The 19,192-nt window shown below is 32.4% G+C and overlaps 1 protein-coding gene across 1 annotated transcript; it reads left to right on the top strand.

The window, feature by feature from the left end:
* The first annotated feature begins 4,337 nt into the window (after positions 1-4,337).
* LOC126880986 (odorant receptor Or1-like) lies at positions 4,338-18,904 on the top strand. Its single transcript, XM_050645068.1, has 6 exons — positions 4,338-4,390; positions 4,531-4,730; positions 8,439-8,631; positions 12,330-12,429; positions 14,647-14,802; positions 18,750-18,904. Exons 1-6 carry the CDS (start codon positions 4,338-4,340, stop codon positions 18,801-18,803), a joined length of 756 nt encoding a protein of 251 aa, XP_050501025.1. The 3' UTR covers positions 18,804-18,904.
* The last annotated feature ends 288 nt before the right edge of the window (positions 18,905-19,192 follow it).

Below are 19,192 nucleotides of genomic sequence, written 5' to 3'. Positions count from 1 at the left end.
GAGAAGCGCAATTGGTCTGTAGTTTTTTAGGTTGTCGGCGGGTTTGCCTGGCTTTAGTATGGCTATTATCTTAGAGCGCTTTAGTTCTTGTGGAATATTTCCAGTTTCCATGATGTCTGTGAAAAATCGAGCTAGACAAACTTTTGTATACTTGCCACAATTTATTAGGAATTCAGGGTGAATATTTTCAAATCCTGGTGCTTTTGCTGGCTTAACGTCTTTAAGAACCTCTGATATGTCTTCGCTGGTGAAGGGGAGGGAATGCTCTGTTTCTGTGGCTACATGTTTTAAAGTTTTAAGTTCTCTCTTTACGTAGACGGTGTGTGCTTTATCCGTTGGTGCCCTGGATGTTTTTACTATATGTGATGCTAAGGCCTCTGACTTTTCGGCTGCCTCTCGGCGTTTCGTACGGACACCACTCCCTAATTTTCTTAATAATGACCATCCAGATATTAATGTTGACAGTTTCGCCATGTTAATCGCCAACGTCAAGGGGATTTGATAGGGCACGTTAAGAAGATGGCCACTACCTACATCTGCTTGGATGAGGCGTCTAACGTTGATGATTTTTGATGGATGTATATTTCTGTTAGTTACAACATAATCTATCATAAACTTTTGTCCACAGGTGTTATTGAATGTATATTTGTGTTGGTCTTTATGGCCAAAAAAGGTGTTGTTTGTTCGAAGTTCGTTATTCATGCAGAAGTTTATCATCCTTTCTTCATTTTCATTTTTGAAATTCTCATTATATTTTTGTTTAATTCCGGGTAATACTTGATTGCCTACTCGAGCGTTAAAGTCCCCCAGTATTATCAACTTTCCTTTAACTTGATCTACTACTGGTTGCAAATGAATATTTCCCTTGTTGTTTGGGGCTTACTATTCTCTGGGCCGTATACTCCGATGATGTTCAGGTATTCCTTCTCCATGTTTATTTTTGCTGCGACAATCCTTTCTGATACGTATTGACACTCTTTGATGATATTTTGGTATCTTTGGTGTATCAGTAAAGCTACACCCTCATTGGCACTGTTTTCTTTTGCTGCTCCACTGTAGATTAGTATATATTCGCCTAATTTTGACTGGCCTTTTCCTTTCTCTTTAACAAAATTTACACAATATTTACAAAAAAATACACGAGTGTTTCATTTCTTTTAGTCGGTATCTTTCTCTTGCAACTAACGAGTGAACTCATCAATTTTCACTACTTGGAAGGAAGTGTTACTGATATAGTATCAGCTTCGTTTCTGACCCTCACTCATGCCGTACAACTTGTAAAAGTATTGTTTATGTATAAATATATGAGGGCCATTGAAGTTTTAATTGAATCCATAAATCGCCCGGAGTTTCAACCGAAATCTGACTATCAACGTCAAATTTTAAAATCCTATGTCCGAGCAGCAAAATGGATTTTGGGCGGGTAAGTAAAACAAATTATACAATACAGTGGAACCTCGACAAGTCAGATTAATCGGGACCGCGTCCGATCCGGGTTATCGAAAATCCGGGTTAGCCGGAGAATATGGTAAAAATCAATAAAATACGGTATGTTTAGAGATAAGCTCCATTATAATTGTAAAAAACATAAAATACAGTATCCGCCAAAATAAACAGTACCGAAATTAGGACGGCTGCGGCTGTGAAATTGCTTAAAGTTGCATTTTACGCAAGTTGCATTTATCATATTTGGTATACTTTTCATTAGTTGTCAACTTGACATTACGTTACGGTTAAAATTTTGGCATTATGGTTCTTTCTACCGAAGAAAAAGTTTTTTTAGTAGAACAATTATTTCTGCTCATCCGGAGTTGCTATCTCTGATCATGGGATAACTGGTCCTTATTTTGTTGAAGACGAGAATAAGCAGCCATTTTTTATCAATCAAGAGTGGTACAGACATAATATTGTGACACCTGTTGTCAGGGATTTAAAGACCTTTTGTCGCGCGCGTAATGTAAAAATCGGTAAGCAATGGTTTCAACAGGATGGCACAATAAGCCATACAGCTGAATGCTCGATAAATTTGCTCCGTAAACATTCTGGTCAGAGAATAATTTCTCGTCGCACATATTTTGAGCATTCACCCCATTCACCCCACTAAACACCACCTGATGCCTACGTTTGGGGTACGATGAAGAATTTCGTTTTTCTCTCGGAAAATCCGCCAGAAACTGTTGAGGTTTGTATACAACGCCATTGTGCACATTTGGAACATAATATACACTCTGGGCCAAAATTAACCGGCCACCTTAAAAATGGGTCATTTTTGATGTCATATCTCCTAAACCTGTTGTCTGATTTAAGTGATTTTTTTAATACGTTATAACCTTATTCCTTAACAATATCGGTATAATAATATTGTTGCTAAACAGGTAAATTTTCATTGTATACCGGGTGTACGAATCAAATTTTGTTTTTTTCTCAAAGTTCGCATCACCCTGTGGAATATTCTAGCATTTGTAGAATACTGAACTTAAAACCTGACTATAGCCTCATGTTTTCTCAACATTTTGTTGTTTGATTCATTCGCTTATGTTGGAAAATAAAAAAGTTAGGTGCTTTAACAGCTAGACATGTTTTTTATCAATAGAGGGTGTTTTTAAAAATTTTTGGCAAAGTTTAAGGGGTAATTCTGCATGAAAAAATAATGACAGTTTGCTTTATAAATTTATGTCCGCAAATGCTTCGTTTCCGAGATAGGGGGTGTTGAAATTTTTCTGACCAACTGACGATTTATTTATTGCTTTTAAACCGGTTAAGATATGTAAATACAATTTTGGTGTATTTTATGACGTATTTATTGCATCTTTTTCGACATAAAAATAAGAATTTAATATTCATCATTGGCGCGCATACGGGTAAAATGAGCCATCATATTACCCGATTGCGCGCTGATGGTAAATATTAAATGCTTAATTCTATGCCAAAAAATGTGTAATAACTGCCTATTAAAACCTGTCTCTTAAAAAATATCTCAACCGGTTTTAAAGTAATAAATAAATCGTCAGTTTGTCAGAAAAATTTAAACACCCCCTATCTCGGAAACGAAGCACTTGCGGACATAAGTTTATAAAGAAAACTGTCATTATTTTTTAATGCAGAATTACCCCTTAAACTTTGCCAAATTTTTTTAAATACACCCTTGATAAAAAAACAAGTTCAGTTGTTAAAGCACCTAATTTTTTTATTATTCAACATAGGCTAATCAATAAAACACCAAAATGTTGAGAAAGCATGAGGCTATAGTTAGGTTTTAATTTCAATATTCTAGAAATGCTAGAATATTCCACAGGGTGATGCAAACTTTAAGAAAAAACACAGTTTGATTCGTACACCCGGTATACAATGCAAATTTACCTGTCTAGCAACAATATGATTATAACGATATTGTCGAGGAATAAGGATATAGCATATTAAAAAAATCACTTAAATCGGACAACAGGTTTAGGAGATATAAGACATCAAAAATGACCCATTTTTAAGGTGGCCGGTTAATGTTGGCCCAGAGTGTATTATAAAAATCAATTCATAAATATATTTTTCGATATTCGGTACTGTTTATTTTGGCGGACACTGTACATATGCACAGTACGTCCAAATTACGTACAGTTGTATACAGTATTGTTTATTTCTTGCTAAAAAACTCAGTCAAAGTGAAAAAATGTTTGCTTTGTCTGATGAAAATCGGTCCGGGTTAGCCGGACTTCCGGGTTATCGAAGACCGACTTATCGGGGTTCCACTGTACTTGGAATAATTATATTCATGTATACTCGTTACTCGATTAGTGCTAGAGTCAAACTAGTCAACTGAAAGAAAAAACCTCTGACATAAAATAGCATAAACTGCCGAAATAATAAAAGACTTTTTGGATTTTAAAGAAGCAACCTACTAACTACTAGCTTAACATTAGTCTACCCCTTTTCTTTAAGGGCACCAGATTTCGCACGAACAGCTGTCAGAGAAAATTAAATTAGGCGTGGGGTGACAAAGATGCGTACTCTCACCAGTTCTTTCTAATGCCAATTCGGAACAGATCCTAAAAATCCTCTTAAGGGTGAAGCAGCTGGAATAAAGGTAAATGGAGATCCCACTAACAATATTAGATATGCGGATGACACCGTCATCTTAGCCGAACATATTGAAGATTTTCAGAGACAACAACAAGAAGACAACATTTATGAGAATATCTAAAACCCAAATAATCTCCTCATAAACGAAACCAATGTCGAACGAGTAGACCAATATGCATAGTATCTTGAAACAATGATCAACTTCACAAAAGATTCAGGAAATTAAAATCAGAATAGAAAAAGTTAGAGCGAATTTTAACAGAATGAGAAAAGTGCTTTGCACAAAAGATCAAGTTAGAGCTAAGATTAAGGTTGGGTAGGAGCTACGTTTTCTAGACTTTGTTTTACGGAATGGAAGCTTGGACTTTGAATGTGGCATCAATGAAAAAACTGTAATCATTCGAGTTGGGGGTGTATAGAAAAATATTACATTGTAATTTAAATATTGTTTTGCAGATTTTGGAGCATGTGCACGCTTACCTGTTGGTGTTGGGGTATATATCCTTTATTAGAGGAGGAAATAAGATTACCACTAGCAGGATGGTTCCCTTTTGATTTATCAAATAAAATTAATTTTGCCATTGCTTACATATTTTTGATTATAGGGGCTTGGTTTAACGGTATTTGCAATATCGCTGTAGATACACTGCTTTCAGGTAAGTAAATTTTTATTAGTCTTCTTCTTTTTCAGCCTCTTTGCATCTACTTCTGGACAAAGGCCTCCCCATGAGTTCTCCATTCTTCTTTTTTTTTGTTCAGAAATTTTTATTGCTTTAATAAAATTGAAGTAAAATATGATAAGTTGTAGAATTTAAACCACGAGATAATAATAAACTATAAACAAAGGCGTCATATTCTTGACTGGCCTCAGATCTCGGGGTGAATCTGAGCCGTGTCCACAGATGCTCCATATCATATATTCTATGATGTTGTGCTTCGATTAGCACAATCTATATAAATCTGTATTCCTTGGGACGATCTTCTGATCATCTACCATCCGCTCTCTGTAAAAGAACTATTTTGTCCTCTGATCTTACCAGATCACCTTCGGATCTTATCCAGTTAGCTGTTATATTTCTGAGCATGTTTTCACTATCATACAGCACCAATTCAGCATTGCTTCGTCTTCTCTAATTTCCTCTTATTTCGTCTTTGTGACTGCCAAATATTATTTTGAAAACCTTTCTTTTAAATACCAGCACCTTTAAAGAATTGGGAGAATAAATGTCTGACTTGTAAAAAACCTGAAACCATCTGCAAGAAATGAAAAATCTAAACGTTGAATGGACAGTTAGGAGACGACTATATGCTGCTATTTTAACTTCTTGTACTAGAGTAACTGGACCGATGCTTTCCCGTGAACACCTACTTTTCTACGAGAATATCAGGCAGTATTCCATATCTATGTCCATATCTTTGTCGATATTAAAACGGCATAATATGACAGTGTCTTCAGACCAAGTCTTTATAACGCTATGAATGAGTTAGGAATTCCAAAAAAAAACTCATATGTTTAATAAAAGTGACAATGGCAATGATGCTATCAGCAGTAAAAATTGAAAACGACTCGTCAACCCCATTTGAAATACATAGGGGGTTAATGCAGGGAGATGCGCTGGCGTGTCAGCTTTTTATTGTTGCCTTAGAAAAAGTTGTATGAGACGTTAATTTAGATAGCAGGGAACAATATTTAATAGATCAGTCCAAATTCTAGCATATGCAGACGACGTGGACATTATAACAAGAACCAGGGCGAGAAATGCGGAAATCATAACCGATCTAGTAGCAGCAGCAGAACAAATGGGGTTACATATAAATCAAAACAAAACACAAACACAAGAGTTGGAAATGTTTACGCAGATCTAATCACCAATGACCAAAACTTCGAAGCGGTCAGAGTTCATATATCTAGGGACATCGGTTAACCCCAATAATAACACATCACGGGAAATAAAAAGACGAATAAGAATTGCAAACAGGTGTTATCATAGTCTATCAAAGTACTTAGCTAACATACGTCTGTCTCAAAAAACTCTGTATAAGGCTGTATAGAACATTGATAGTCCCCGTTCTCACATATGGATCAGAGGCATGGACGCTAAGTAAAACAGATGAATCCGCTCTATCGATTTTTGAAAGAAAAGTGCTACGCAAGATATTCGGAGCAGTCTCTAAGAACGGAATATGGAGGCGTAGATATAACTTTGAACTGCAAAATATCTACAAGCATACGTATGGTGGAAGAGATATTATCACTGTAATTAAGCTAAACCGCCTGTGGGCAGGACATGTAGCCCGGGTCCCTGAATCGAACATGATAAAAAGATTCTAACAGCTCAACCCGTGGGATTGAGAAGACGGGGTAGACCAAAGTTGAGGTGGATGGACGGGGTAACACAAGATTCCGAGAAGATAGGAGTCGGCAACTGGAAAATGCAAACAAGGGACAGATCATAATGGCGTAGAAAGCTTGAGAAGGTCGCGGCACTCTATGGGCTGTAGCACCAAGTTGATGATGATGAGGTTATTCTTGGAGACGACGCAACATTTATGCATGATAATGACGATCCCACACTGTTCGGAGTTAATAAGTATCTTGACGAGGTTCAAATCACACGATCCATTTGACCTGCTCGCAAAAGTGTTTTATTTTACATGGATGCCTTATGATTTAATAAATCCGTTTTATTAGTGATTTCTTCTGTTACGCTTTATACAGGGTGTAACAAAAATACAGGTCATAAATTTAATCGCGTATTCTGGGACCTAAAATAGTTTGATTGAACATAACTTACCTTAGTACAAATGTGCACGGAAAAAAAGTTACAGCCCTTTGAAGTTACAAAATGAAAATCGATTTTTTCCAATATATCGAAAACTATTAGAGATTTTTTATTAAAAATGGACATGTGGTATTGTTATGGCGGTAGTATTTAAAAAAAAAATTATAATGAAATTTGGACACCCCATAAAAATTTTATGGGGGTTTGGTTCCTTTAAACCCCCCCAAACTTTTGTGTACGTTTCAATTTAATTATTATTGTAGCGCCATTAGTTAAACACAAGTTTTTAAAAACTTTTTTGTCTTTTAGTACTTTTTCCAAAAGTCAGTTTTTATCGAGGTATTTAAATATTTTTCAAATCCACCACATATTTGTATATGGTAAAGTACGATTATGGAGACTTTGTAATAATATGAAAATTTATTTATGATTTACATTTTCAGGTATATTTTGAACCATATTAAAAAAGAAGCCACATCTCGATAAAAGATGCTTTATCAAAAAAATACAAAGAGGCAAAAAAGTTTTAAAAACACTGTGTTTAACTAATGGTACCGCAGTAATAGTTTAATTGGAACGTATACAAACATTTGGGGGGTTTAAAGGAACAAAACCCTCATACAATTTTTATGTAAACATATAAAAAAGAAGCCGCAACTCGATAAAAACTGCCTTATCAAAACAATACTAAGAGGCAAAAAAGTTTTAAAAATATTTAATTTAACTAATGGCACCAGAATAATAATTTATTTGAAACGGACACAAAAGTTTGGGGGGGTTTAAGGGAACAAAACCCCCATAAAATTTTTATGGGGTGTACAAATTTCACTATAATTTTTCTTTAAGATGTTCTTGCCATAAGAATGTCACTTGTCCATTTTCAACAAAAAATTTCTAATAGTTTTCGATATATTCGAAAAAATCGATTTTCATTTTGTAACTTCAAAGGGCTGTAACTTTTTTTGTGTGCATATTTGTACTAAGGTAAGTTAGGTTCATTCGAACTATTTTTGGTCCCAGAATATGTGGTTTAATTTATGACCTGTATTTTTGTTGCACCCTGTATATTACGTAATATTTAACCATACAAATTAATGATTTTTTAATTATACCTATAAATCGTATTCACACATTCCGTGGTCTTTTTAAATTTTTGGTTAATTCTTATATCAAAATACACGAAATTCATGTAAGCTGGAGTTAAATATTAAAAACTATTTGTCAAATTAACATTAAGAGAGTAGGCGCAAAATTTCAGGCAAATGCTTTTTAAATGCATTCATTCTTTTTTCCAATCCTGAGAAAACTAATATGTATATTTGAAAAATTTAAACGCAGAATAATATAGGTAATTAAATTATTACCAAGAGCCGAGAAAATTGAGTGTGATTTTTAATTTCAAATATTTCACTCAAAAGAACCTTCTTGTTTATTCTAAGGGACTTTCGGCACTTAATAATAATGTAATCTTTCATCCTGCGTTTAAATTTTTCAAAAATAATTATTAGTTTTTTCAAGATTTCTGTTTCAGTCCTAAATTTTGCACCTACGCTCTTCAAATAATGCTTGTCTTTGTTTTAGCTTTAATAATGGTAGTGGCTGCAGAGCTCACAATCCTGAATGATTCTTTAGAAAATATTCGAAACTTTTCAGAAGCAGAATTGGGAGTAACCTTTAAAAATTTTGGCGATAAAGGTGAAGTTTCCCCGGACTTACAAAAGATAATGAATCAAAAATTAATCGACTGCATAGTGCAACACAGGAATATTCTAAGGTAAGATAATATCCTTCTAATTTAATTATTTTACTTTAATTTTTATTAGAAAATGTATCACGAGCAGTAAACAATGACGAATTTAGTGGTTGCACAAAACATCAGAATAGACGACGTCGACATAATAGAAACATGTGTATAAATCAACGAACTGTCAATACTGACGGAATCGCCAAAAATCGAACTTAATGACTTCAGGATGAGATAGAGATACTCAGGTAAAGAAGGGAAGATAATCGCCATCTTTCGTAAACAAACAAATTAACACTGCTAGTCAGGTACGTCAGGGATGCCAGATTGTGGTATTTTCCCACAATTTTGGGGTAATTTGAAAGCGTATAGGGGAACTTCTCTAAGCAGAAATGGTTGGGAGATTTTTTGGGGTGAAAATTATGGAAGATTTTAAGGGGTCATGGGAAATTAAATTTGCGAATGTACACATAGAACTGTATATTATACTCTCATATAATCGAAGAAGATAGGACCTATGAACTATTTCCAGGGCCCTCTGTTGATAAGTAGTATAATTTTGGTTTACTGTTCTCTACATTTGATTACTAATTTATTAAAATGCGACAAAAATTATAATTTGGGTGATTTGAGGGAATTTCAGTTTCTAAGTGGGGTTTTTATAAAATCACATCTGGCAACTCTGGTGGTAGTTATAGCAAATTTTATCTGAAAAATTATCTGTCTCTCTAGGGTCTCTCTCTTGTATGTTGCTAATTGCAGTCAATCTCGCTTCACTGTTTGAATGGGACGAGGCCATTCCATCAGTGTTGACAGTTCGTTGGTATAAATACCTTGGACACGAGATACAAATTGGAAATAAGAACCAAATACACGAGATAAAGCGCAGAAGAGTTTTAGGCTGGGCAGCGTTTGGTAAGCTAGGGAAAATACGTAAAAAATAGATGCCTATATGTCTGAAGAGAAAATTGTATGAACAGTGCGTATTTCCAGTGATAGCATACGGAGCAAAGGCTCTAACAATAAAGAAAATCTAAGAGTGACCCAGAGGGTCATAGAGGGAGCCATGCTAAGAATCACAAGGAGACAAAGACAGTAGAAATAGAGACGGGCAGCCCATGTGGCAAGAACACCGAAAGACAGGTGGTCAAGCGCGTTCGGACAAACTCAACAGAGGTCGACCACCAATGCGCTTAAGTGACGATGTAAAGAGAACTGCCGGGAACAGGATGATGGTAGCTCAAGACAGGGAGAGATGGACAAACTTGGAGGAAGTCTATGTTTAGCAGTGGGCAATAACGGCTAGATGATGATGATGACGATTAAACTGATAAGGTTTTATTATTTTATTTATTGTAAATCTAATGACTAAATAAAACGGGACAGTTCCCGAACGTTAGCTGTGTGCCAACTAGTTAAATAACTTAACGTGAAGTAAAAACTCCCTGGTGTAGTTGGTATAAAAGTTTTTTAATGAAGAATTTAAATTCTAAAAAATCAAAAAGGAGTACATTCATTGTTCAAAAAGTTTTCGGATTTATCAGTCCATCATCAGTGAACCCGTGTCCTTGCAAAATAGCCACAATGCTAAACATTGATTGGGTTAAATGTTCGAACTACATAATAAATACAGTAAAATAGTAGTTGAAAGACTGATAAGTTTGTACACACTTGAATGAATAAAGAAAATGAAAATGTAGTATGTCAAAGTGTGTAAATAATTTATTTCTTTAGCTGAGCGCTTTCGACATAAACGTCATCATCGGAGCTAATGCTAAAATAAAAAAAGAGATTTTGTAAGAAAAAGAAGCACAAAACTCTTTTTTTTTACTTACGGCAAATAGTAAAAAAGTATTACCGCCACATTGAGGTGTAATCATGTGCATCTTATGAATATAAATATGATTTTTAATAACATATTATAATTTATAATGATACAACACCAATAAACAGTAAAAAACAGAAAAAACGGCCACATACACGTTGCACAAACACATAAAAACTTTTTTCATGGTATGGGTGTAGGTATCACCCATCCATTATTGGCCTAGTAGAGACAGCTGACTGACAAAGTCGGATATTCAAATCTGATTTTATCTGTTCTGCGTTGACGTTTGACAGCTGACGTTAAAATATGAATATTTTTAACATATTTAACGGAAAAATTGAAAATTTTTCCAATGAAATTGATAAGGAAATGTACCTTAGATGCTGTACTAATCAACTAGTAAATTAATTGATAACATGAAAGTTGATTAGTACAAACATCTAAGGTACATTTCCTTGTACCTTGTATACCTCATGTCTCTCTCCAAATGTACCTTAGATGTTTGTACTAATCAACTAATAAATTAATTGATAACATGAAAGTTGATTAGTATAAACATCTAAGGTACATTTCCTTATCAATTTCATTGTAAAAATTTTCAATTTTTCCTTTCAATATGTTAAAAATATTTATATTTTAACGTCAGCTGTCAAACGTCAACGCAGAACAGATAAAAGCAGATTTGAATATCCGACTTTGTCAGTCAGCTGTCTCTACTAGGCCAAGAATGAATGGGTGATACCTACACCCATACCATGAAAAAAGTTTTTTCCACCTACCTCTACCGAAAGTATACTTTTCCGGACCTGATTGTAGGGAGCAAAGTTGTAATTTTCCTCCCTAGGGAGGAAAAGTAAAAGTGACGTCATGGTATTTTATTTATGAAATGTAACTTATTGACGCCCTGTAGAATATCTATTTTCTATTACGTAAGTATCTATACATTTTAACGTTTATTTATAAAACACCCTGTATTTTGCAGAATGGTAAAAAACAGTAAATTGTTATTTTGATTTAACAATGTTTACATTAATAATTTGACTTATATTTGACAGTTGACAGTTATATTGTACCTTAGTTACATAAATAAATTAAGTAAAAATGAAAAAATGACTTTTTATTTGAGGAAGGTGGAAAAACCATATGTATAACATGGGAGTAAAGTGCCTTTTCCTCCCTTGAATGATTACTGTAAACAGTAAACTTCATTCTCGGGAGGAAAAGTAGCACTTTCCTCCCTTGTTATACAAATAGCTATTATGTGTTTATGCAACGTGTACGTGGCCGCTTTTTCTGTTTTTTACTGTTTGGTGTTGTACGGAGGACAAAGCAGTTAGCATTTGCAATCAAAAATCATATTTATATAGGGCTTTTCATTCACAGTCATTGGTTTCGAGCTTCTGTCATATGTCGTATAATCCGTGTATATTAATAGTATACACAGATTATACAACATATGACAGGAGCTCGAAACAAATGACAATCGATAAAAAGTCCTATTCATAAGATGAACATTATTACACCTCAATGTGGCGGTACTTTACTATTTGACGTAAGTAAAAAAAGAGTTTTGTACTTCCTTTTCTTACAAGATCTCTTTTTTTATTTTAGCATTAGCTCCGATGATGACGTTTATGTCGAAAGCGCTCAGCTAAAGAAATAAATTATTTACACACTTTGACATACTACATTTTCATTTCCTTTATTCAATAAAATAGTGTGACATAGTCGATGGCAATGGACTGCCTCCAGCAACATGTGAATGCTCTACCTTTACATAGTTTTTTATTAACATGACTAAAACCAAAATATGTTTTTAAATGGTGTTAGCGCAGTTTGAATATAAAATATGTTTTTTGTTTTAAACTAATCGCTCTTTTTAATAATTTATTTATTACAGATTTAATTACGAATATCAAAATGTGTTTTCAAACGTTGTCTTAGCGCAGTTTGTCGGCAGCGTGGTTCTTATATGTATCACCATGTTTGAGATGGCCTTGGTGAGTTATTTTTTTAAAAACAATAAACCGCAAAATAAGAATATGATGACTTTTGTAGGCATCAGTTGGTAGTGTTCACTTTTTCTCAATGTCTGGCTACCAATGTTGCATGCTTCTTGAAGTATATCTAGTTTGTTATTATGGAAACGAAGTTATGTTGCAGGTAAACTTTCATGGTAACTAACGATATGTATTAATTGCGATATTTATATTAACTCTAAAATGGCTATAAAAAAATGTTATAAAATCTATTTACTTTTTTTATTGATATACCATTTCGCAGAAATAGTAAAATATAATTTAGGAATATACAGTGCTTTCATAAAGTGTGAAAACGGTCTATTATATCATGACTTAATTATTTTCAGAGTTAAAGCTCCAGCAGGTCGATTTTTATTTTTTTAAATTATGATTTTTTGACGTATATCCCATAATAGTGACGTCATCGATTTGGGCGTGATGACGTAATTGATGATTTTTTTAAATGGGAATAGGGGTCCTTTGGTAGCTCATTTGAAAGGTGATTAAATTCTCTATTCAGTAATATAAACAATAACATCATTATTTATACTGGGTGGCCAACAAATTATTTTTGTATTAAATTAGTTGACGCAAAAAGAAGAATGCATGTAATTTATTTAACTCAAAATACATTTTACTGATGCCAGAAAATATACAAAAATTTTTATTTCATAAATGAATATTGCTTTTCGCTTAAATTAAATGTCAAACAGCCACACACCTCCCTCTTGGCAGTTTGAACATTAAATTTAAGCTAAAAGCAATGTTTATTGATCAAATAAACATTTTTTTCTCTTTTTTGGCAGCAGTAAAATGTATTTTGAGTTAAATAAATTACATAATATTATATTCTTCTTTCTGCAGCAATTAATTTAATTAAAAAATTATTTTTTTTGGCCATTTTGTATAAATAATGATGTTAATGTTCATATCACTGAATACAGAATTAAATAACCTTTGAAATAAGCTACCACACGACACCTATTCCCATTTAAAAAAATCATCGGTGACGTCATCACGCCCGAATCGGTAACGTCACTATTATGGGATATACGTCAAAAAATCATAATTTAAAAAAAATCGACCTATCGAATCTTTAACTCTGAAAATAGTTAAGTCATGAGATTATAGACGTTACCACACTTTATGAACGCACTGTATAAGTAGAACGGCAAAACTGACCGACAATGGGCATAAACATCATCATCATCATTCTCTTTGCCTTATTCCTATGCAAGTTCGGCTTCCCTAATTGCATTTCTCCACACAATTCTATCTTGGGTCATAAACATAAACGGAGAAAAACTTTGCCATCTGAGGTTTGTAGACGATATTGTGCTAATAGCTGATAGGATAGATGGACAAAACGGATACTGGTAAGGAGACCAAGAGATGATGCCTACCGAAGCAGATGTCGTTCTCAAACACGTTGGAAGAGAGAGATATATTATGTCCAGCAGTGAACAAACAAAGAGTTAATGATGATCACACCAATAGTTGCTGAAATTCTATCCTTTAGTTTAACATTCATTTACCGTTTTCACGTTTTCATATAATATCAATATAGGCCTGGATCCCGCGTCTGAAAAAAAAGTTGATCAATAGCAACCTGAAAATTTGTTAATAGCTTAAGGGTCTCTAGTCGGACAAACTTTGATATATGGGAACACTGTAACAGGGGAAGTTTTAATTGTGGAACAGGTTAAAAATTTGGAACGGTCAGACCACGAAAACGGCACATGTATTTTGTCCGACAGAACAGACTTAAACTCTCCGAACAGAGATTAAACTCTCATGCAAAAATCAGACTACTATTTATCACCAAATGGGCGTTTTAATGAATGGAACATGTAGAATATGTTAAATGACAGGAATTATGACAGGTGATAAGTAGCAGTCTGATTTTTGCATGAGAGTTTAATCTCTGTTCGGAGAGTTTAAGTCTGTTCTGTATGACAAAATAAATAAATGTGCCGTTTTCGTGGTCTGACCGTTCCAAATTTTTAACCTGTTCCACAAGAAAAACTGCCCCTGTTACAGTGTTCCCATATATCAAAGTTTATCCGACTAGACACCCTTAAGCTATTAACAAATTTTCAGCTTGCTATTAATCAACTTTTTTTTCATACGCGGGATCCAGACCTATTAGTTTTCTCTGTCAGTTTTAATATTGAGACAAATATTTACATTTTTTAGAGCACTAAATTAACTTACTCAGCCTATCATTGTTCTTGGGAAAATTCGTCTGAAGAATTTAAGAAAAATTTATTATATTTTATGACACGAAGTCAGGTGGACATCAAAATTCTCGCCGGAAGCATTTTTACTCTGAACTTATCCTGTTTTGTAACAGTAAGTATGAGAATTTCACTATATTGGACGAAACTTAGTCCAGGGCGCATCTGTTTTGAGATGGACGTTGAGAGGTGACTTATATTTTTTTGCAGAAATTTCTTGGAATTAACTCCTATAATGATAATTGGGTTATCCTCCCACTCAAAAATGTCCGGAACTTTGTTTAAATAATCAAAATGTCAAAAAATTAAGGAAAATTTCGATTATTTTCTTCGTTTTTTGATTATAACTTTCAAAGTATTCACTTTCGAAAAAAGTTGTACTGATATAAAAGTTGCGTAATTAAATTTCCTATAATATAGGATTGGTTAGAAATTTTAAAAATTGTCAACCTTGTTGCAACATAGCACTTCTTCTTCTTGTAGTGCCTATCCGTTTCGGATGTTGGCGACCATCATGGCAATCCGCACTTTGCACACTGCTGCTCTGAAAAGATTTGTAGTGGTTGTGTTGAACCACGTACGTAGATTTTTCATCCTCCACGTACGTAGATTTTCGAAATCCTTCGCCTTCCTGGTCCTCGCTTTCCCTCTACTTTTCCCTGTAAGACCAGTTGCAGCAGTCCATATCTTTCACTGTTCCTCATGATGTGACCGAAAAATAGCACTAATTGCGAAAAAAACCATAAAAAACAAGTATTTGCATTTAACGTTTTTCAATCATTTATTCTACACTTAGGACCTTCATATTTTACCCAAGAAAACTATATAATATGGTAAAACAATACTGTAGATTTCATTAATATCGGTGCAATAGATTTTGCAAAATAAATTTTGCAACCCACTTTTTGCAAAAAAAAAATCATTTTTTGAAACCGTTGCAGGACTGAAATAAAGCAGATAGGAAGTTGAAATTTTTTTACGTATAGAAAAATATCGTACCTTTCATTTGCAACTTTTAAAATTAAAATCCATTAACTACCACGCCGTCAGTAATTTTTTTTAATCAACATTCATTTTTGGTGCTACGCGCAGGACAGCGGTGTTCGATTCACACAAGTTGATTTCCACCAAAATTTCTTCCAATCTTTATCTAATATATTATTTTCTTACTCTATATTTTGTTGTATTTTAATATTTTAATTCCACAAGAATCAAACTAATTTGATTATTGTTTGTGAAATATTGTTTAAACAGTTTAAAATATATGTTTAAAAATAATAAACTTTTATTCTCTAACTTAAAATATATGAACAGAGAAAGTTTTTGCCAAAAAAGTGTTATTTCCAAGGACAGAGTATGTGTTTTTATTTTGCAATAAATAAATTGATTTATTTATATCGAAATGTACTAAAAATTAAAATTTGACAATCATTATCAAAGGTCATTGGAATGCCCAATCAGAGCAAACTATCCGCTGTCCTGCGCTTAGCACCAAAAAAAATGTGTATTTAAAAAAATTCCTGACGCCGTAGTTGTTAACCGATTTTAATTTTGCAAATTGCAAATGAAAGGTACGGTATTCTTCTATAGTAAAAAAAATAAACTTGCTGCCTGCTTTATATTCAGTCCTGCATGATTTTGAAAAAATAAATTTTTTTTACGGAAGCTGGACTCCAAAATTTATTTTGCAAAATCTATTTAACCGATCTTATTGAAATTCACAGTATTGTTTTCTTATATCATATAGTTTTTCTGGGTGAAATATGAAGGTCCTAAGTGTAGCATAAATGGTTGAAAAACGTAAAATGCGAATACTTATTTTTTATCGTTTTTTCGCAATTATTGCTATTTTGCAACAAGGGTAACAATTTTAAATTTTTTTACAAGTTTAAATTTTTAACGAATTCTATATTGTAGAAAATTTAATTGTGCAACTTTTATGTTAGTACAACTTTTCTTAGAAATAAATACTTTCAAAGTTATAATCAAAAAACGAAGAAAAAAATCGAATTTATCCTTCATTTTTTGACATTTTTCCTTCAAATATTATTCTATTTGAAGGAATTTGAGTTATTTTCAAGCAATTTCTGAAAAAAATATGAGTTACCTATCAACGTCCAAATGTACTAATATTTTTACAGATGCGCCTTGGTCTAACTGTATAACATGGGACAACACTTTTATTAAAAACTAAGACTGGTTTAATCCAAGAAAACCAAAATCTTTTATTTTAATGAATTTTAAATTAAGTATTTTATTGTTAAGACGTTCTCATTGTTTTTGCATACCTACGTTCCTATCATGTATCCAATTTGTTATAATTTTTTATTTTAATTAATTCAATTCAATGATTAAAAGATTCAAAGATAAAAACAAAAAAATATTTTTTTTGTAGTGTTGACCGACTTGAAAGTTATTGCAATGTTACCGACTCCTAAAAAATACAACTCAAATTCACCTACAGATCAAAATTACTTTTTTTTGTCATTAACATTTACATATCATATTTTAAATATGGCTCTACTATAAGAATCTACAAAAACACAACACTTAAAGGATCCTATAACTTAAATATCAGAATTGAAAAATATTAAATTTCTACCAACGTACTCTCAAGCTGTCACGTCTTATAATATCATGTTTTATCTGACATTCGCTGTCACATAAATGGAAGTTTTTTACATAATATGGCCTTTTGTTTTAAACCTTACAGAAAGAAAATATTATACGTTTTCTATAGCTATTAGGAATTTGAAAAAAAAAATAAAACAATATTATTATAGCTCGGAATATTTACGATAGTGGACAAAAATGTTATAGAATATATAAAATATACAGTATGTCCCTGTAAGTTGTATCCATATGGAAAACTTTTTTATTATTAATTTTACGAAAAAAAGTTATTCTTTATAAAAAGCTCTGCATGGTCCAAAACCTAAGATTTAACCATCAAATATCAAATTTTTTGAATATTATACGAGGTATGTCAAAAAGTTTGAATTTCACTCAAGAGTAAAGTAGCTTTATTTTTCGTAATATTGGAAATTGCTATTATGAAAAGTTGTTTGGAATTAAAAACTATATTCTAATACGCAATTACATCCTTCTAATTGAAAAATTTTTTTTTGGGAAGTTATGGATAACTACCATTATTTTTTCGTTATTTCAATTGTGATAACCCTTTTATTATTAATTTTACGAAAAAAAGTGATTCCTAATAAAAAATTCTGGATGGTCTAAAACTTAAAATACAACCATCTTATATCAAATTTTATCAATTTTATACGAGGTATGTCAAAATAGATAAATTTAGATCAAAAGTAAAGTACCGTTATAGTTCAGAATATTTCAATTAGAAGGATGTAATTACATACTGAAACATAATTTTTATTTCTAAATAACTTTTCATAATAACAATTTTCGATATTGTGAAAAATAAACGTATTTTACTCTTGAGCGAAATTCATATTTTTTGACATACCTCGTATAAAATTGATAAAATGTGACAAAAGATTATTGTATTTTAGATTTTAGACCATGCAGAACTTTTTATTAAGAATCACTTTTTTTCGTAAAATTAATAATAAAAGTTATCTGAATTAAAATAACTGAAAATAATGTTAGTTATCCATAACTTTTCAAAAAAAAAATTTCAATTAGAAGGATGTAATTGGATACTAGAATATAGTTTTTAATTCCAAACAACTTTTCATAATAGCAATTTTCAATATTGTGAAAAATAAAGCTACTTTACTCTTGAGTGAAATTCAAACTTTTTGACATACCCCGTATAATATTCAAAAAATTTGATATTTGATGGTTAAATCTTAGGTTTTGGACCATGCAGAGCTTTTTATAAAGAATAAGTTTTTTTCGTAAAATTAATAATAAAAAAGTTTTCCATATGAATACAACTTACAGGGACATACTGTATATGGTAAAAATTAAATTTTAACAAAAAAAAAATTTTATATACATATTTACAAATTAACAGTTGAGTAACTAAATTATTAAATAAAATTTGACTTAAATACCTGTAAATAATTGTTACTTTGTTTTCAGATAATAAAATCTTCGTGGTCCTATTTTGCCGTTCTCAGAAGCATTAATAATTGAAATCGAAGAAACAGAAGATGTAGAATTTGTTAAGATTCTCAAAACATTTCTTTTTTAATTTTGCTTGTTAACAGAATCTTGTAACAGTTTAATAATTTATTTTGTACACGCCTTTAATACTTTACCTGCAAATAAAGTGAGAAAACTATATACATAGGATTATTATTATTATAAAAAATGTTAAGTCTTTTTCCATTTAAATACAATTTACACTATGGAATCTATTGAAACTGAGATGAATAATGATGAAAACGGGGTTAACCCTTAATCGCCCAACCTTTTTTAGGTTCCATGTACGCCCAAGGTTGGGTAAAAAATGTCCACCTCGAAAATAGCTAATATATTTATTGAGAGTTGTTGGAAATGGAATAAACTTAAGAATCTTATGC

Source organism: Diabrotica virgifera, chromosome 2, assembly GCF_917563875.1.
Source record: "Diabrotica virgifera virgifera chromosome 2, PGI_DIABVI_V3a".
In the NCBI taxonomy this organism is placed as follows: domain Eukaryota; kingdom Metazoa; phylum Arthropoda; class Insecta; order Coleoptera; family Chrysomelidae; genus Diabrotica; species Diabrotica virgifera.
Note: the sequence above shows the minus strand (reverse complement) of the source record. Positions and strands in the feature narration are given on the sequence as shown.